Source organism: Labrus mixtus, chromosome 2 (genome assembly GCF_963584025.1).
Source record: "Labrus mixtus chromosome 2, fLabMix1.1, whole genome shotgun sequence".
Lineage (NCBI taxonomy): Eukaryota > Metazoa > Chordata > Actinopteri > Labriformes > Labridae > Labrus > Labrus mixtus.
Window position 1 is genome coordinate 4,854,221 of NC_083613.1, and position 21,037 is coordinate 4,875,257.

Here is a 21,037-nt window from a genome sequence, read left to right on the forward strand (position 1 = left end):
TATGAGTCTCTGTTGGCTTTGGACATTTGAAAGATGTACGATTACATTTTAAAAATGTAATTTTGATTATATTGTATATATTTTATTACTTCCCCAGGGGGAATTCTGGATTACAGGCCTGAAAAACACACAAACAGGACCCGATTGGTATGGAAATGCATAAATGGAGAGATGTCAGAGTGGGGCTGCTTCACAGGAAGTGCTCCTGAGCTGTAAGGTTCAGTGCCTTGCTCCAAGGCAGCTTGGCAGTACTTGGGAGGTGACTTGGCAGCAATTAGTCCCTACACAGACTGAGCTACTGTGGCACCTATTTACTTAGTTGTTGACGGAGCCTTGAACATGACTTAGAAGTAAGTGGTAAATTGTACCCCAATTCAGGTGTGTGCTTTGTTCTCAAAGTGCTTAAAGGGTTGGCTAGTTATTAGTCATGATCAAGGCCCTGAATATTTATGAATATATCAGGATGCAGCACTTTAAAGAGCCTCCATGAGTGTCTCTAAATTGGTATGAGGATATTCAAGCTAAGGTGGCCTTAAATCTGCTGTGATGGTTTCTTTCACTGTACTAAACCAATCACGGATGTCAAATAACTCAAAAACTTCGGGGCCATGATATTGATTGAAAAACAAGAGTTGATGCTTCTTGGTGTCAGTGTGGTTGACCTTTGAATGCAATAAAAGGTTCACACTATGAACATCTCTTCCTCTGACCTTTTAAGATAAATATACTTTTTCATCCAGTTTTTTTTTCTCCAGTTTTCTGTCAGTAAGATTTTTTTTGTAGCCAATCCAGTAAGGCAGAAGTGAAGCAGCACAATAGAGTGACAGCTGTCTTTGAATAATGATTGAAGGAATAGTAATTTACGACTAATTTCTTTAGTACAGTATAATTGATAGGTGAGAAAACCGAAAAACCATTCTCTTGTGAATGTGGTGAATGTGCAGGCAATTAGCTTACTCAATATATAAAATGCTTGCCATTGCAAGAAGATAGCTTAATAATATTTAAAAAATAAACCTATCTGTGCCTTTAGCTTACGTATAAAAAAGTTAAATCTTTTTTTGTAAAACCTTGAAGTTATGGTTTTACAGCGTGCCGTGGAAACTTGACAGAGCCTGTGAACCTGTTTCACTCCTTTATTTTCACGCTAGCTAGCATGAATACTTGAGCTATGCATAAGCGTTAAAATAGTGACAAACCACTCACCATGTCCTTGGTAAAATGTCAAACTATTCTGTTAAAGCACATTGAAGACAAATGATTGTGCCTAGGAGGCTTATGTGGTTAAAAAAAAAAAAAAAAAAGGTCTGGCAGACTATACCGGGGCTAATGCCAGTGAATAATTGGTCTGCTGTTCAAATGGCAATTTGTTTTCAGGCAAATATGACAGATATGACTTTAAATGCACAATGACAAATTGTTTTAGTAATATAAGCTTGCCTTATCATTCCAATTCTATGGGTAGACTTTTTGAATTGTGTTAACTCCATACAAATGAAGTATAACAGGAGGCGATTAGCTTAGTCTACTTAGCTTTTCATTTCATCGTGTGTTCCAAAGTAGAACAATCAGCACATTGCCAACTCACTGATGAATTAGTTATATTAAACAAACAATGTGAATAAATGTAAGTACAACTATAGCAATTTGGACGGCCCAGGCAATGGTTTTCCCCTGTTCCAGGTTTTATGCTAATAATCATAACAAAGTTAAGCTATGCTAACTGCCTCCAGTGTAAAGCTCCATACTTTATGCACATAGCCTACATAAGAGTATGTTAAATCGTCTTGTCCCACTTTTGGAAAGATGTTTAAAGGTTTCTCTAAAAAGGCACTCTCTTAAAAACAAATAATTGGGCTTTGCGTTTAGCTAGCGTTAGCATTAGCTGATGTGAGAAAACACTCTCTGGCAGAATGATGTGGTGCTTAAAGGCAGCAGGTAAGTGGTCCTCTGTTGTTATACAGTTGTTTCTCCCACCGAGTAGTTTGGTGTTACATGAGCTCCCCGGATCAGTACAACTTTCTAGGTTGGTTTTGTTTAGTAGGACCCAAGCTACTGTATGCACAGTTATAATGTTACGTGAGCTCCTTAAAGCTGAGCTGAGCTGCAATGTGTTTTGGACTCTTCTATCTCAGCGGGCCAGTCTGTGGCCTAGTTTCCCTAGTTACCCTGTCTCATGAGACAAGGCTAGTCACTGTGAGAAGAAAAAAGGGAAATGGGGAGAGAGAGAGAGAGAAAATGAGAGAAAGACACAATCTGTGTCACCCATTGAATCTCATTTGTAATGTTTGTGAAACCAGCTGGAAATGCTTATCTTGTGAGAGGAGGGGGGAATGAGACTTGGGGCTTTGTCAAAGAGAAGTGCTCGTTGGACCGTGGGGAAAACTGGACCGCTGAGTCGCAAAACAGGCATCCAAAAACACACGTACACACTCTCACACTGGTTTGTTGTGCATGTGTGTGTTGTGTTTACAGGACGAGGTGATAAAAAGACAGTGTGAAGGTTGGGCTCGGCCATGTTTACTTTAAGCTTCTGTTTCCCCTTACAAGTCCCAGTCCCTTAACATTTCATTTTCTAGAGACTCCTGTGCCACGCAAAGGCCCAGGCTTAAGGAGTTGGTGTTGTTATTTGGCACCATAAAACATCTCTTCAGAGAGCTGTTTCCCACTCAAATATTTATTGGTCTATCAAACATGGAGTGATATCTCGGTGAAAAGGTCCCTGTGTTCAGATGCGCACCTCAAACTGAGAGGCTCATGCTGGGGGGGAAGAGAAGTTTGTGAAACTGGCTCTTTTGTTGGGGGGTGGTTGCCCATTGTTTGGAAGAATTTGATCAAGGCTCAAGGGCCATATGTGTGAAAGTGTGTGTGTGTGTGTTTGCGGACTCAATCTTCTTGATGCTCTATTTGAATAGCCCTAACTTTGACATTGACACTGACGACAGTGTGTATCCATGTTGCAGGCTGTGACATGCGAGGTTGACAAAAGCATTGGATGTTGTCATCCTTCCACTGTTACCAGTAGCAGGACCTCCCACCAATGCTGGGAGTTCCTCTTCACATGTTCCAGTATACCAGATGTTGTTTGAGATTGTGGAACATTTTGTGTCTCCTGAAGACATCTCAACACAAGCTCTAATTCCCAAAGCACAAAGTCTGTTATACTTGGTGGTAAAAGCACATTATTTTGTTTGAAAATGGCCTCAAACTCAAAGATGTGTGTCTTCTTGACTTCTGATAACATCACCTGTCGTTGCTCTGTAACGAGGTAGAGCAATGTGTGTGCATCGTGTTTGGCTCTTGTAATTTTTGCGTGGGAAAAATGACCTGAACTGAACTTTCTCAACATCATGTGTGTTGTCATCTGGCTTGATGTGTGTGTTCTCGTGTAAAAAAAGAAGAAGGATGGCTGAAAGACAGTGGAGGAAGAAGAGAGTAATGGGAAGACAATTTTGAGTGAGAATTCTTCTTGCTTCCAGCTCTCTTTTTGATATACTTGATAGTCAAGGAAATTCACTTAAATGTTATTAGAATCAGTTCGGCATAATGAATATGACAAGATACTCTTTCTTTACTGAAGCACTCAGGGGATTATTCATTAAGAAATATCTCATCTGCTTTATAATAAAACCCATTATATAAAAATAATACGATAATATTTCCCAGAAGTCAACGCTGACTCTATTTCAAATTGGACTGTTACATTTTCCTCCTAAAGTTGGCACCACAGTTTCTTGGATGTGTTTAAAAAAATGAACTTGATTCTAGTTGTAATCAGGTACATTAATGTACATAACATTCAATTTGATCACTATTGTATCAAGACCCAACATACAGTATTACAGCATTACCAACCGTAGCAAATAACAGTGGCAAGGAAAAAACAGGCAGAAATCTTGAGCTGAACCAGACTCGTGTTGAACAGCCGTCTACTGAGACAGTATTGGGTTTTGAAAGTGTGAATAGAATGGAGACGCAGTCCTTCATATCAGGCTCTATATACCACGTCCACTGCCTTTGTAAATCATTTTGCGTTGCACATTTCCATTTAGACCCTGATATGACTGTTTTGCATATGTACTGTATTGTACTTTGTCACCCTTTAAACTGCTGCTCAGCACTAACAGGATGATTAACTTGCATCCTGACTTGCAGTTTGTTTATGAAGAACTCATCACTCAACTAGATAATATTTTAGACTCCCATCACAGGGCTTAAAACATGACTTTGTGTTCACATGTTACTGCGGTTGCTGATGTGGTTGATCTTTGTGTAGCATCGGTTATCATGCAATATTTACATGGCACAGCTTGTGTCTCTGTTAGTTGTCTCTGCTGTTTTCTAATTCACACATTAAATTGCTTATAGCGAGACTCACTCCTGCAAACTGCAGTCAGCTGGAATCCATCCAATAAATCTCAGTACATGACTTTATTGCTTTGTTGGTGTTTTATCTTTGTTAGAATCCGATGTAAAAAATCCCCAGGATTGTTTTTTGTTGTTGTTGTGAACAAGTAGAAATACGCCATCAAAGGTTTACCTGCTTAATGCACTTTTCCCCCTCAGCAGCGCCCCTGACCCTCACTTCCTGTGCCCGCTTGAAGGCGTGATTGGTCCATTTCAAAGGGGAAGTGACCACAGTTACGGAAAGTCGAGGCGTAGGCCTGGTGTGTGGTTTATAAAGGGCACCGTTTTGGCAGCAAATACAAAAAGCTGCCTCTGTAGAGTTATATTTTTCCAAAGACCCCCTGCCAAAGCTCATGAATGAAATTGTCCAACAGTTTGTTTCACTCTTGTGACTTCTTTGTTGGCTTTGCTGAGACACGGCTTTGAAGAATTTGTCAGGCTTTTATTGTCATTTGTTAATAACCGGCTTTATTAGAGAAGAGAGTATATTTAGTGCAGCCATGGCTCCATGTGGAAGAACTTAACTCTCATGCTAAGAGAATCTTTCCAACTACACTTTTTTTTTTTTAAGATCATTTGTGCTTTTCATGGTCTGGAAGTATTACATGGGTCTGTTTTATAGGTTACTTTAAATTTAGAAGTTTAGGCGGGGTTCACTGCATTTAGTGGCTAGGCCCACATTCTCTGCCCCACCAAGCACTCGTCTCTTTTGCCGTCTTCACTTGAAAGCTGCAGGACTGGCTCCTGGCTTCCCTCCGAACACTGTAAGTTATTTTTTTTTTTCATGTTTAAAAGCTATCTACACTTTCTCCTATGTATTGTGTTAGTGTTAGAAGAGCAATTACATCTCCACGGGAGTCGGAGAAAGCAGAAGTTAAGCTGTAAACTTGACTTGAATATTCATGAGGTCCAATTTGTTCCGACTTAAAAAGTCACCTTTTTTTTTTTTCCTGTCTTCAAAGCATGAATAAAACTTTTGTTTTCAAATTCTGTCTCCTCAATTGGAAAATGACTAGTACATTTTCCTTTTTTTTTTTTTTTTGCTAAATGGGACATACAAGCCCCCAAAGCCATTTTTGAGTTATTTAGATGATCCCCTCTTTTGTTTTCTCTGTTTATGAATTCATATTCAGAGTCCTTGGAAAAGAAATTTCACTTTTTAAGAAATGAAGAATCGACATGTGTAGGCTGTGGGAGACAGGTTTTTGTCATCGAGGTGTTGAATGTTCCTCAAAACAATTGCTCTACCACAGTAGTTGCTATACAATGCAACATGAGCTCAGACATTGCCATCTTTGTTCCCTTTAAATTCATTTATAGTGATTTATGGTTCAGTCTACTCATTGTTTCTCTCATCCACTCGATACCCACTTTAGTTCCCAACACCTTCCTGTTTCCAAATGCCGAGCAGCTGACTGTTACAAATCAAACGATCATACGGATCATGCGTTCATGGAGCTTCCCTTGCCACAAAAATTCAGCCTTCATTTTGTAACCTCAGCCTTGTTGCCTCATTGTTCAGACAGGCCTGCTGTGCAAGAATGTCTGTGAGCAATCATCACAAGATAATGTTTAACTTTTTATCTTGATTTCTGGGCTTCTAAAATCCCCACACTGGAGATAAACTGGAGACTCGTTTCTGCTGTACTGTACTACATGAAAAATCTGCATCAGTCTGTGTGGCTGCTGTAAAAGTGGCTTGTCATTTTGTCTCAGTTTATCTTTAATACGGCATAATTAGGAGGATTATTTTTATCTGACATTTGAGTGAGTCACGTTCTTGATAGAAACACTTTAATCCCCTCTATTTTGGTAAACATCCCTGAATGCTTTATAACACTTTTGATAAGGTGTGGGCAGAATCAAGATTATGTTTTAATGATTTGCAAATAACTTTAGTTCTTCACTACGGACTGGATGCTGGTGTTAATAATTAATGAATGGGTTTAAAGTAGCACATAGTTGTAGCCCCCCCAAGCCCCCCCACCCCCCTTCTTTAAAGGTTTTTTGAGGGGCTTTTTATGCCTTTATTTAGAGATTGGACAGTGGATAGAGTCAAAAATCATTAAGATAGAGAGAGAGAGAGAGAGAGAGAGTGGGGAATTACATGCCGGAAAGGGGCCACAGGTTGGAGTCAAACCCGGGCCACCCGCTTGGAGAACTATATAAAAAAAACATTGTTTGCACGAGCTAACTAAGCTGCTGAAGCCCCCTTTCCACCCTGAAATAACATTTCCCTTGTTTGTTAAATAACACAGATCTAACATTTAATGAACAAGGGGCGCTATTTGCAACTTTTTCCAAACCAATTAAAACCAAACCAACAAACCCTTTCAACATTATCAGTCATAAACACTAGACGTATCCTTCAAACTGGGTCTGTTAACACTGTTATATAGCTCTAACAAAAAAAAAAAGACAATAAAGTTTTGATTTACAACAGTTACTATTTATTCAGTGTTATACAATGTGGATAAATGCTGTTGAAGGAGACTCAAAGAGAAGTGGTTTTTGTTCCACCAATTGCTTTATTTGATTCATTTTCCTGACTGGATGTGAGTCAGCCCCTTTGGACTTCTGTTGGTGGTTGCATGAGTGTGTCCCATTCCTCATGGAGAGAGAAACAAAGCGTCATGTGCAAAATGAATAATCAGATGTCATGGCTGGCGAGCAGATGCTAAGATGTGTCTTGATTTATCCAGAGAGGCAAGCAGTTCAGACCTGATAATGTACTGGCTGTGTTGAGTGAGTAGGCTATTTTTGGGTGACTGTGGGGAGCGTTAGGTTTAAGCTTGATATTTTGGGGCATGGGAAGCGCTTGAAAGGTTATTAGTTGTGTTATCAACAGTGGTCGCCATCACATACCCATCTGCTTATGGGGGTGTGAGTGCACGTCTTCCTGCCTGGCTCCTGTTTTATGCCTCAGCGCAGCAATGATCTTCCCCTGCGTTAAATTATGTGGCCTTGAGGTATGATGAGAGGAAGATACTCTGGCATACCGTTGAGGTCAGAGGAGTTTATAGAGCACACACACACACACACACACACACACACACACACACACACACACACACACACACACACACACACACACACAGCCTCAAAGTAGAAATGGGGTGAGTTACTCATGCATTTGCAATTAGTGTGTGCATATGAGATAATGGCACGACTGCTAATTTGTTCACCAGAGATATTGCTGCGATGTGTTTACTGCCGATGTTCGTATGTGTATGGAAACGCATTGACCTGATAAGCAAGAGGGAACTGCAGTTCAGAAATTGTGAACTCACTTGAACAACAATCTGCAGCCTTACTTTTGGTACTATGCACTGCCATGCTTACAAATGCTTACAAGGACATTGCTTACCTGCTTATGTTTAGCTGGTACCATCGAAGCCAAACCGATGTTATTACTGAATCAAACTGATCATCAGATCCTTTGTTTCGATACCAAATGTCTTAAAACGATACAAGTTCCGTTATTTCATGATCAATTGTATCTTTAGAAAACCTACAGATCTTCAGTCATATCTTTAACCCAAAGCTGCCTTGAGCAAAATGCATAGAGCAGCCGTGGTGCGTTCACATTCCCAGGAAGGTTCAAACTAGATTACGAGTGATATCTGAGATGGAATACTTTCAAATGGGTCTGTAACCATCTACAGTATATACAACTGAAGTCATTGTCTAAAAATTACACAAGAATATTAGCATAGTGTTGGTAGCAAAATGTTAACAATGTATTTGAGCAGTTTAAACAGTGTGCAGGAGTTTGCTTGCATTTTTGGGAAAAACAAGCAATTATTCTGTACTGCCTATAGGACTTCTATTTAATTGCTGTTATATAGCAGTACATCATTTTTTACCAGTATCGTCTCAAAGTTTGTAATTTTGACATTGTGGCAACAGTGCTTTGCAGTACTTTAGTTTAGATTTTGTCAATGCTTTGCTTCTTTCCACCACCTCCCCAAATAATGTTGCTTCAATCACCAAAGGTAAAAAAACAAAACAGTAAAAAAGATCAAACTCAAAGCTTCAGGACTGAAGTTCACAAACCGATGAGGAGGTCAAGGTGACTAACTTCTTATATGCGATATCTATAACAAGTTGATCATCTTAGGAGATCAACAAAGTTATTACAAGTTGTACTGCTGGCAGACATAAATATGCTTATCAAATTGACTAGTCATATTTCCTGCTGTAGTTGAGACATTTTGACTCAAAACACTAATCTCTAACTCATGTTTGCACTAAAGTCATGGGAGCCCTTCAATCATTCAGGAACATACACCATTGTTGTACCCATTGACAAGGTACTCAATAGCCGTTCAGCCAATTTCTTTGTTAGCATATTGTTAATAAGAAAATGAGTGAGTCAGACTTGTATCACATAATAGAACAGACATTCTTACCACCCAAAAAAAAACAAGTGTCAGGGAAGCCCCTCCATTCTCTACGAGACTTATCTTAGAGTTGCCCTTTAGAGTTGAAGGGTATATGCACTAATAGCTTAAGATATTCCAGATGTTTTCAGTACAAGTTTAGCCTTGACATAAACATTTTTAAAGAATGGGATGAGGCCTACAGGATGCTAGGAAGCCTGAGCTAAAGTCAACCCACTTTTTGCCCTTTTCTGACATGTACTCTATTTTATCAAGAGCTGCTTTGTTAATGAGCAGGAAGAAGAGCTCTTTGCGGTACTCGCAAGTCCTTGTTATGCTACAAAAGACACAAAGACACTTCTGAAATCTTGCTGGCTGTTTTTTTTTACTTTTATGATGTTGTTACCAGGCAGTACCCAGGGGAGCACATTTCCATAGCAATAAATGCCAGGCTAATCGCTGTGGTGACTCCCTACTGTGTTAAGAACAAGTTTGTCAGTGTAGTGTGACAGTCACAGCTTCAGGATGCCAGTATCTGTGTTTTGCATGGGAGTGAACATACTGCGATGGCTCCTTGCCAGCAGCCGCTGAGCCCCTTCAGCAGCAACAAGGCCTTTTAACACCCGGCTTTGTTGTTGAACCATTTTTGTTTCAAGCTGCTGCCCTTCGTGCGTCAACTTCAGGGTCCTACACTCGACCTCATTCATCCCCGGTTCTGCTCTGGGGGCTCTTGGCAGGTACAGAGGGTTCGGAGTGACAGTGTAAGATCAGTCACAAAGATGGAGCTTGCAGGAATAAGGAGCAGGAACTGGCTCACCAGGGAAACACGCTGCCTTTATTTGATCTGAATGCTATCCATGAGGCAAAGTCAATCGTTTCTGTGTTCACGGTGGCTTGAAGCTAAGTGGATTTCTATTTGCGCTGTGTCTGAACCACTTAGCTGGAATGCCTTGGCTGGGTGACAGCATTGTGTTTTATTGCAAATCACTTGATAATGGCTATTTAAGCTAAAAAAAATCTGTAAAATGATTGCCAAACGTATGCCGCTTTGAAGTACTCAGCTGGTTAGGAATCTCTGGAAGAAACCATGAATGATTTTTACATAAACTGTCATGATCTGGCAACACCAACAGAAACAAAGACACATCTATGTCAGTACAAACGGCTCGGCAAGCACACAATGCACAGTACAGACAGTTTAACCAGATATTTTGGTAAATCTTCTAATCTTTATTGCAAGAAAAGAAACATTTGTAAGTCTTAATGGATCACATTGTTGGAAATATATCCTGGTTGAAACAGCTTGACATCCTAGTGCAGCAATTTTTTGCCTTGTCCTTCATCAGGCCACAAGTCGAAATCATTCATCGTTGATCTTCATACTACGCTTAGTTGCTGGAGCGTTTTGACCTCTTCAAGCCTTTCACTCTTCATGCACCTTGGTAGTTGGTGAAGTTGTGCCAGAAAACCTCACTTTATTTAACACGGACATACAGTAACAATATCGCTGTAACATTTACCAATGAACAAGTCCCAAATGCACTGCTCTTAGTGTTTATAGCAAAATGCTAATTTTCCAACAACTGCCCATGGGAGGCTTTAAGAAGTAACAGATCAAGATAAATAGAAAATCAAATTAAAACAGTTCAGTTGTTAATGCAAGACAGAGAAAATACATTTGCAAGAAGTACGCTGTTTACCACATACTACAGACATTTATGAGCTTGTTGGAACCATGTTGTTTCTCCTTCTAACTAATTCTAATTTACTTCTAATTCTAATTCTACATTTCCACTCCTTCACTTTTACACAGCTCAGCTAAAAATTGGAAATGTGAATATGGAGTTTTAGTTGAGGACCAACAACATCTATGAATTCATAAAAAAAAACTTTATTATCATCCATCATAGCTGACAGGTTCCAGGAAACAATCTTGGCCTATGGATTCTGAAGTTTTGGGTTCTTGTCTTGTCCTGTTTAGCTACAATAAGTCTGCTTAAACCTTGATTAGTCAATTCTACCCAAAATAACTGGAACTAGAACACCACTAACAATGAAATTATGTCCACTCCCCTACAGATTCTGCATATATATAGATAACTATTTAGAGAAAACTGTTTTTTTTTTTTTCTTTTTTACCATAACCACATTTAATCACACCTTTAATGGGATATGTATTTCTTTTCCCCAAAATAAGTCAATGACAAATGTATAAGCAGACAAAATAGGAAGGGTGTATTTATTTGGGCCTATCTTACCTGTGACCAATTCATTCTGTACCCTTCAAAAAAGTCATGGACTTTGGGACAAATGCCGAAAGAATCAGAACTTATTTGGATCCATAAATACCTGCAATGGGCCCCCGCTTTTTCCTTTTCCAGTGGGGTTTTTTACATCCTCATTAGGAAGTCTGTACATTTTAGATATAGAATTGGTCATGTGAAAGAAACAACCAAACCTAATGCGAAACAAGTTGTGCTTTCTGATCAGTTCCCAACAGAAACCATACAGCTTGAAAACTAGAAAAGGCTCATACGGTATGAATACATTTTGCTAGGAATCTTAGATAACACGAATGAACAATGCTTTCCCACCAATACCCACAGAGGCATCTCATAAAAAAAACACTTGATGGATTGTTTTGGAAGGCATTGGCAGAGTAACTTCTAGAACTTGTTTGAGTTGTTTTCATGTTGTACTCGATCACATGATATTGAGAGAGGTTTCTAATCCACCTACATGAATATCATCAATAGGGCCCGGGTATTAAAACGTTAATTAGCTTTAAGAGGTTGTATTACAGTCTGGAAGTGTACCAAATAAACTGGTTACTCTGTGTAATTTGCCCTTCAGAAGGTTGTAGCGTAATGTTATGTAACAACTTATCCACTTGAGGGTTTTCACATCCAGAGCCCTCTTTTGAACATCTCTAAATCAGCAGTTGAGAAGTCCCACCTGCTCTTACTGTCTCTAATGAAATATTCCTGGCGTCTGGATCTGTTACCTGGGTTATCAATGTTTCATTAGATTAGACATGACGGCAGCATCACTTGGCTTCTCTTGACGGATAAATGGACTCTATCTCAATCTTAACAGGCTTCTCATAGCTGAGGCATTGCTTCAGCCAAGGGTAAAGGCAAGTAGGTCAGTGTGCTGCTGACAACAGGGCGATGATGTCACCTTCTTACCCAGGTGGTATTAATCATTCACAGATTTATGAGTTGTGTTGATGAACGTCCATGTTGAGGGAACTGGTTTGGAGCCGTGTGAGCACGTTATCTGTAAGTTGCTGGTACTGCAAAGTACAAACACAAATGTGTCTGCCATTGTAATTAATACAATGGCTTCTATTGATTTAAGGAGTACTTAAAAGGTTAAAGGAGTAATTGATTAGTCAGCTGAAAGAAAATCAGTTTTCATTTATCAAATTAAATGGCATTACATTTGCAACATACAGCTCATTAAACTTATATCAGATGTAGGTTCTTCAGTTGTTTAGATACAATACCAGTATTGGTACAGACAAAAATGGGAATAAAGTATCTGCAATTATGCAAGTCAAAAAGCCATTTGGATTCCATCATTTAATACCCCCCTCCCCCAGTACAAAACATGTTAGTAGTTTCAGTTAATTTATCATGAAACAACCCAGCACAGAGCAAGTGGAATGTTTAATGTCAGTCAAAGCTATAGAAACATCAGCAATGTTGTTTTTTCCAGCAATTATGAACACGTTTATTTGAATTGAATTTGTACCACCAGAATACTTGGCCTTACTCAAGTCTTGGTATCAGACTCAGTATTGTGAAGGAACAGATTAACATTTTAAGCACCCACCCCACAGGAAACAAGAACCCTGAGGTTTGAGTCTGATGTACTTTTTGGATGATAAAAATATCAATGTAAAATGTATGTATGTAAAAACAACAGAGAAAATGAATTTTCTTTTCAAGCAATTTCAGTATTCAAAGACTGTGATACTTGAATGAGTGAACAGCCAGGAACAAAATGAAAATAGATATTTATTATCATTTATGTAATACAATCATGTTCTTACTAACAGTGTTGTTCATCTCTTTATTCAAGATTCAGACAACTTTATTAATCCCAGAAGGGCAATTCAGTTTTGCAGCCTATACCGAGTCATTGAAAGAAGCCAAGACAACATAAAGTAAAGAAACACATCACGGCAGCATTCAGACAGTTACATTCACATGTCAAGTAACAACAATTCAACAGACAAACAGGTCGCCCAATGAGAACTTGAGCAATCTAGAATTTCAACAGCAGGAATGTGTCTTAGATACATAAAATGAATGGACCTTACAGGTGACCCCACCATACAGTCACAGTCCATGCAGTAGTTATTCAGCATTCAACAGCCTTTAGCGTGCAGAGTTGGTGGGAATATGGCAGATGGTGCGGCGCCTGAGTCAGTCATTTATGCTTATATTAAAAGGAATATCACTTTGTTTTTAAAATTTGTAAAAGCACATGATGGATGCACGGCAGGGAACTAATAAAGGATGTAAAAAATGTATCAGTTGGAACAGATGTGACAGTGACTTATAAGGTATAGGTCAAAGTGTAACATCAGAGTCAGCAATAAAAATAAAATAGTGTTGGGCCACCTGCATGTAATATATGTTGGTGCCCGAGTTCTTTTCTGTAGCCACTGGGCGTTAGTCCATGGTGAATGTTAAATGATGCACCATTAATCTGATAAAACCAATATGTTTTAACTTTGCCTCTCTTCTCTTGGCAGGTATATCTCATCAATGTCACCTACTCTGACAACACATCCCACATCATCTACAGAAGATACAGCAAATTCTTTGACCTACAGGTAATCTTCAATCACTCAACGCTCCCCTCCGTGCTCAATGCAGGGTTCTTGTTTGTGCGGAAATCCTCATTTCCTCTGCTGATGATATATTTGACCACGTCTACCCTGTGAACTTTCTGCATTGTTTTGTATAGATTAATGTCTAAGCCCCGCAACTGTTCACTGCTGCCGTTGCTATTCCCGTGTTCTCCACACCTCGTCACCCCAATGAATCAATGTATATGTTAGTAATTGGTCGGGGAGCAGGGGAGACATGGTTTGTATCCCTTTCGCCTCGTAGAGATGCTGCAGTGTACGCATCTCTATCTCTCTTTTCTGTCTATATTTCACCCCTGCTTCTTTCGCCCCTCTCCCTCTTCCTTCTCATCTCATCTCTCTCTTACCCTCAAAACGTCAGGGAGCTGACAGGCCTACTTTATAGTACAAGCAAGAAATCCACAGGGGAAGTCAATTTAATGCGCCGTGCTTTACAGTGGGTTGCTGTTGCATTTTCTAGGGGAAGGCTGCTCAGACTGGTTTGATTCTTTACAAAGTTATATGCTGGAGGTCTTCATCTGTTTTCTTTAGAGCCTTATTGATATGGATTATTATTTTTTTTTTTTACAAAAGATGATCAATAATGAGCTCAGAAAAAACTCCCATATTACTGATACAGTGGCCTACTTAGTTACGCCTTTGAGCTGGAATAGAAAACAAAACTGTTTTGCACAGATATGCAGAAAAAAACAACTTCATCAATGTACTGTATATTTGGCCTTATTATAACAGGCCTGTCAACATTTTCTCATATGTAAGACAGTCTGCTTGGCTTCGATGCTCTGCTACATGTGCTGCAGACATTATTGCTAAGAATGTTAGAAACTATGAAATTGGTATATCTCCTCTGTCAAAACAACTTGATGAAACCATTTTCGAAAAAACACCCCAAGAATGTTTAATGCATTATATCTTCTGAAAGGAAAAAAAATGTATATGCTGCTTTGACACTGATATATCTGTGAAAGGAACATTTTTACAGATAATATTAGCCTCAGTTTGCATCAAGTTTTGTAGGCTTGGCTCGGATAGTTTACTCTCTTTCTTTTAAGTGTCAAGATCTCTCTTCAGGACTCTGTTTGTTTTGGACTTGAGCACCAGTTCCAGTGAAAACCCTGCATTGTGTCTCTCAGTTTCCAAATGGGTATGAATGTTTGTGTACTCTTAGCTCTTGCACCCTCAGCTTGCTGCAAGCTGATAGCATATGTATATTGGACCAGAGGTCTCAGGGTCAGTAGTAAATATGAAGGGGGCCATAGTGAGAGAGTTACAGGGGGCACATCTCAATAGCCCCCAGTGTGCATGGTCTAGCAGGAAATGATGTTTCAATCAGTGGAGGAAAGGTCTTTTCTGAAAGATCCCATTGATAACCAGTGGTGGAAAATGGACCCCCCTCAAACAGCTTACTCCCGATGTGGCATAAAAGACAAGAGGTACAATAATAAACATGGAAAGAAATAGCCAGGATATTCCTTCATGCTGGAAAAGTCAGAGAAGAGAAGAGTGGATGCATGGCTTACACCTGGTGTTCAGCGTCTTACAAACATAAGCTTGGTCCGCAAATTAAAAATAGAAGATCATTATTTTTGAAATACTTTTTGAAAGCATAAACAGGACCTATATATGACGTGCATTTATGGAGATACATCAAGTGAGGGGGGGCTGCAGAGAGACTCAGAGTTGGGGCTTGCTCAAGGGCAACTCTGCAATACTCAGAGAGCGAACTGGAACCCCTCTAGCAACCACTCTCAGTTCCATACATGGTCCATTCCAAGACTTGAACCGGTGACCCTCTGGTTCCCAAAACCAAGTTCCCCCCAGACGTTGCTACTTCCTCACCAAATTGCCCGGGAGGAAATTAATGAACTTTAATGGTTCATGGATGGCTTGGCACAAAAGCACTCCCAGTCTACGGCCACATTTTGTTAGCTTTGTCAAAAGTCGCAGGTCGAAGGTCACCCAACTTGGACTGCACTTTATTGAGTCACCAGAGAAAGCGGCTCTCTCATGGGCAACGTTTTCCAGAGTTTGCTGCAGTTAAGCTAAATATTTTGGGGGAAATCCACGGCTTAATATCTCTAGAAATAACCAGGGATTCCATTTTAAAGACCACTGCAACATATCTGCACCAGCACTTCGCTGCTCATTTCTTACTCTGCCTAGTTCTTTGATCCGTCCATTTGCTGTGACACGTGTGAATAAAACTACCTCTAACAGTACTGACATACTTGTTTTCTTATACCAAGGAATCCTCCATGACTGCCGGTATATGGATCGAAAACTGAGTTCTCTTGCCAACCTTTGATCTCGCCTGATGCCTTTTGATGGTCCCATTGTTTTTTAGAGCAACCTGGAGCCTCTCCTGTCCAAACATTTGTCTACAGCAGAGACCCTGCTGCTCTCAGCAGCCCTGCTAACCCTTCGACGGGAGAAACATGGATGGCCTCTCTGAAACTGTTGGAGAGCGCTTTAACCATAGCTTTGGCAAAGGCCACTGGGGATTTCAAGAGTGTTTCTTAGTAATAACCAGCACATGCTCTCATTTCCTGGAAATGTATTGGCTTTGGTTCTGGACAGGCGGAGCAGATGTTCCTTTGACTTATTATGCCTACATTTGATCTGAAAAGCAACTGCACAAGATGCATGGCCCAGAGGAAGTGCAAGCTTTAATTTTACAGAGTTGTTTGATGTACTTGGTGTAGCACTGACCATAACATACATACATCTAATGTAATTTTTCTCTTTGTGTTCCCACCTCAAAAAGCTTTGCTCCTGGAAAACGATGAATTTAAATGCATCCTGTCACATTCCCAAGTGTTTCGCCTATTGTGATGCCTGCGCTGATAAAAACGTGTTAATGTTAAAATAACTGGAGCCACAGCAGTATTGCGTAGTGGCCCTTTGAGAAAAAAGGAGCCATTTACCATATTGTTACTTTTTCTCTCTCGCTATTTTGGCATGGTACTTTTATTCTGTCTGTAAGAGTCTGTTAGATCTCGCGCTGTCCATTTCTTTGGTGACAAAGGAGAAACTCTCTCTCTGCCGTCCATTGCCGTATTTCCATTTATTCTTTTCTAACAGTCGTTTGGGGTCCTGGAGCCGCCTTGCTGGAGTGGAGTTTTTGTTGGCTCTTGCACATTGAACCAGGACAATCCACAAACTTGGCTGTACCAGAGTCATAACATTTTCATGCAAAATGAATACAGTATGCCTTTCCTCATCTAGGCGTCTAGTCATTCAGTAAGGACCCTTTTCTCATCAGTTAAAGTCTATTTTTAACGAACACATGACTTTAACCACCAGGTCTATCTGCTCTCCAGAGGACGAGATGCAGGTAGTTCCACTCTTGGTTACAAGCACTTAGAAACAAGCGAGCAGCAGCTCAGCCAGCAGCCCCCTCAACGTCCTGAAAACAACATTAAAAAAATTAAGAAGCTGTTTTTTAATTTTTTTTATTGTTTTAATCACTGTCTTTGATTTAGAAAGATGTAAACCTCTGTGGAAGATAATTCAAAACAATGAGCACTGAATCTTAACCTTGAAATAAGCTGAGCACCCACAGAAGTATACCAAAAGCTCAGCTCTTGGTCCCTCCTGACAGTGTCCACTGAAGAAATATTGACTAGTCAAAGTGCTTTTACACCACAGGTCACACCTACCCATTCATACCAATTCACACACTGATGGTATAGGCTGCTATGTAAAGTGTCCATCAATATAAGTTAATCCTATTCACATATATACCGCTGACGAAGCAGTAGAGCGACTTGGGGGTGAGTGTCTTGCCCAAAGACACGTCAGACTTGCGGTTGCAGGAGTCAGGGATCAAACCTCTGACTTTCTGGTTGAGAGATGACCGACTCTACCGCTGATCCACAGCCGTCCTGGTGTTTTAGTCACCGGGTGGTTTTCAAGAGACGGGGTAGTTGATCTCTGGGGATCGTTCTAAATGTTACTGAAAACTGCTCGAATGGTTATCGTTGAAGAGGCACTGCGAGACTTGGTTTGGAAATTTGGGAGATTGCCATGATATTTGAAGACAGCCCTACTACATACCTCACTAATAGACATGGTACAAGGCAGGAAAAAGGCAAGTCAAGGCAGGCAGAGGCTTGTTTATACACATACCTTCCACATCATTACATATATGTGTCACCCAAATTCTAACAAGCCCGGCATACATTTAGTATTATCCATCTCCACACCCTCACATGCCTCCCCTACCTTGTTCTTCTGATTGTCCACTAGAGAACCGCTCATACCTCATCAGGGTATGACTGACTCTTCCAGCACCTCTGTGGTTTTCTCACAGCAATTCCTGAATGAGTCAAACAGTTTGTCCTTCTGTCAGAAGTAAGCCGCCTAAGTTTCTCTTCAGCAGGGAGGAAACCAGGACAGGGAGGGAGGGGAGGGGGGGGGGGGGGGGACAGGTCATCTGGAGAGGCCCTGAGGAGGGAAAACACAGTAAGGAGTTAGAGGAGGATGATCATGATGCTGGTGGTGATAATGAGGCAGAGGAGGACAGTGATGAAAGATATGAAAGGGATTATGGTAATGAGGATGACAGCGATACCAGTGGCGTTTGGTGATTAAGTTCCATGCTGTTGTTGCTGACGACATCGATGATGCAGATGGGAGCAGTGAAAGATGGTGAGATATTGTGGATCTCAGGGTCACTTAGGAGAAAATGAGGAGTGGGTGAGTTTGCCCTTGGTGTCCTTGGGCCCTTAGCAAAGTTTTTTTTTTGTATATTTAAGGGCTGTGGCATGGCTCACCATGTGAGAGAAGGACACGCTCTGACTCACACTTTTTACGAGGGCCCTTTGGTTTGTATTCTGCCCTCACACGCCGAAACAAACCTCTCTTTACTCTTTCCAAGTCTGTCCTTGTTTGAGCCTCCCCGCAGCAACTGAATATTCAGATTGCTTGAGTTTGAACGTTATATTTCTCTAGTATCCCATTTTCGTCAGAGTTTAGTGTACCTTTGAAGAACCAATGTGTGATATTAGTCACTTTTATCTTTAATCTCAAGGTCAAAACTCAATCCTTTTTAGAGAAAGCTTTTTGCAAGCCCCTCAACAAACAGCATGTTGTGTTTAAGGCAGAAAATTATACAGTAGCTGTGGTCAAAGCGCTTTAAAGGAAGGTCACTGAATTGGGAATCTCTAACCTCTAAGTGGGCGGGTTGATGGAAACATATGTCTAGACCACAAGGCATTATCGGTATGCCATCCTCGAGGATAAATCGCTGAATAGCCTGCAGCCTTTTTGTCCTTGAAGTGCTCTGTGGATGTACTGTAACTCATCTGAATGAGGTAGCCCATTGTTTCAGGTCGAGGATAAAGGGCTGTTTTATTTTATTTATGTACGTGTGTGTGTGTGTGTGTGTGTGTGTGTGTGTGTGTGTGTGTGTGTGTGTGTGTGTGTGTTTGTGTGTGTGTGTGTGTGTGTGTGTGTGTGTGTGTGTGTGTGTGAAAGACAGGGGAATGCAGGAAACATACGTTTTAGCCTCCAATGAGAGTCAGAGGAAGGACACCTACACACAAACAACACAAGACCTGTTCTTTGTGAGTTACAATCGAGTGTTTGACAGGACGGCCCAGGCCTGGTCCTCTCTGGAGTTTGAGCAGAGGGGGAGGGGGAGGGGGGGGGAGGTATGCAGTGTTTCCCACAGCCATGGAGAAGGGATCAGGAGAGTGGGCTAAATTTAGGATGAATGAGAACAGTTCAGCCATTTGTGGGATGTTTCCATGCTTCAAGAAGCTAAGCAGTGTGACTGTGAGGTGACTGGGCCACATTCAGGGAATCAGAGAGATTTCCCGTCTGTACCCTGAAATGTGTCAAAGACAGAAGAAGAGACGGGGTTGGAGAGTCTACGGAGGAAACTTGATGTTTAATGTCGGATGATAGGTTGAAGAAAAGGAGATACATTTGATTTAAAAAAAAATTAGGAACAAAGGCAGATGTTTTTTTAAAACCAAAAAACATCCTGTATTAGAGACAAGTTCAAGTGTTTGTGAAGACCAAAATGTGCAAAATAATAATGGATTTGGAGAAACCCTGGCTGAGGATACTAGACATGGCGTAAGCTTTTAGATCAACACCTTAAATAACAATTCAAGATTGAGGGAAGCATTTCCAGTTGGGAACAAACTTTGCTTTTAGCTAAGTGTTTGCGTGCACATGATGGCTAAACTGCGTATGTTTGGAGTGCCAGCGCTGCACATCCTCAAAAATGAATGCCACTATTCTGTCGCAAGATGTAGTGTCCACGTGAACAGTGGGGGCAGTGTATAGGCTGAGGGTCAACACAGAAGGGAAAGCAATGGGCAGAGAGTGTCTGCAAATATCCACATGTGTACGATGTGGCATTGCCACTGCACAGCTACAAACATGCCAGATGAGTTCCTTTTTAAGATGTCCATGTGGAAAGTTGCAAAACTAAATGAGAACATGGAGGAAAGTGTTTAAAAAACAGAGTGGGAACAGTTCAGATGGTGGCCGCCGCTGGCCGCAGCAGCCAAGAAAAAAAAACAGCTTGTCGGCAGCAACCGTCTCGCGGCTATATTGCTATATTGCTATATTGCTATATTGCTGGCCGCCGCCGGCCGCTGCCAGCTCAGCAGCCGAGGTGAGGACGAGGAGCCCGGGCCGGCTCGAGCTGGGGCGGACTGGTAGTGTCTGTGCTCTCACTGTTTGTTTATGGACACAGACATAGAGTCTGTTTTCTAACAGGCATTTCCAAGATCAATTCTGGAAGAAATCTCTGAATCAGTTGAGGAAACGGCCTTATGTGTTGAAGTAAATATGTCTGTATACCTGACCTTAGTGGGAGTGGCCTGCAGTGCTGTGCATTCTGGTATTTGGTGTCTTTCATCCACATGAGTCAAAAAGACACTTTCTGCCTTTTCTCGACCAAGAAGGCACCAACTTCAAAATGTATTTCACATTTCTACTACATATATGACCCAATGTCAATACAGATTCATGTTTCAACGGGTGAAGTATCTCTTTAAGTGTCGTCATGTTGTTTGCATCCTGCACTTCAAGTAGTTGCATATGGCCTGAGCTCTGTGGCGTGCCCTCCAGTAAATATGCGTCGTGGATAGCCCATATAAGAATATCTCTTGCCTTAAGCCTTAGCTTAAGAAGCATAGACCTTTTCTTCATTGATCCCATATGTTTATGTAAGACATTTAGGTAGTGTGAGAAGGGGAGGGGGGTTACTGTATGTTTGTTTTCTTTGTGTTGAGGTAGAGGCCCTCCAAAGCCTCTGCATGTATGGACACAGGCTGAGGATGGGATTCATGAAAACATGTCAGTTATTCTCTATTTTCACGTCTTTTTCTCGAGAGAACTCTCTCAA

The 21,037-nt window shown here is 40.8% G+C and overlaps 1 protein-coding gene across 2 annotated transcripts in view; it reads left to right on the top strand.

Annotated features, from left to right (window-relative positions):
* The window catches only part of sh3pxd2aa (SH3 and PX domains 2Aa), a 125,733-nt gene that overhangs the window by 2,909 nt on the left and 101,787 nt on the right, over positions 1-21,037 (top strand). For both annotated transcript variants that reach the window (XM_061048354.1, XM_061048363.1), the window contains exon 2: positions 13,555-13,635. In XM_061048354.1, coding sequence (XP_060904337.1) covers positions 13,555-13,635 — 81 coding nt within the window. The remainder of the gene's footprint in view (positions 1-13,554; positions 13,636-21,037) is intronic.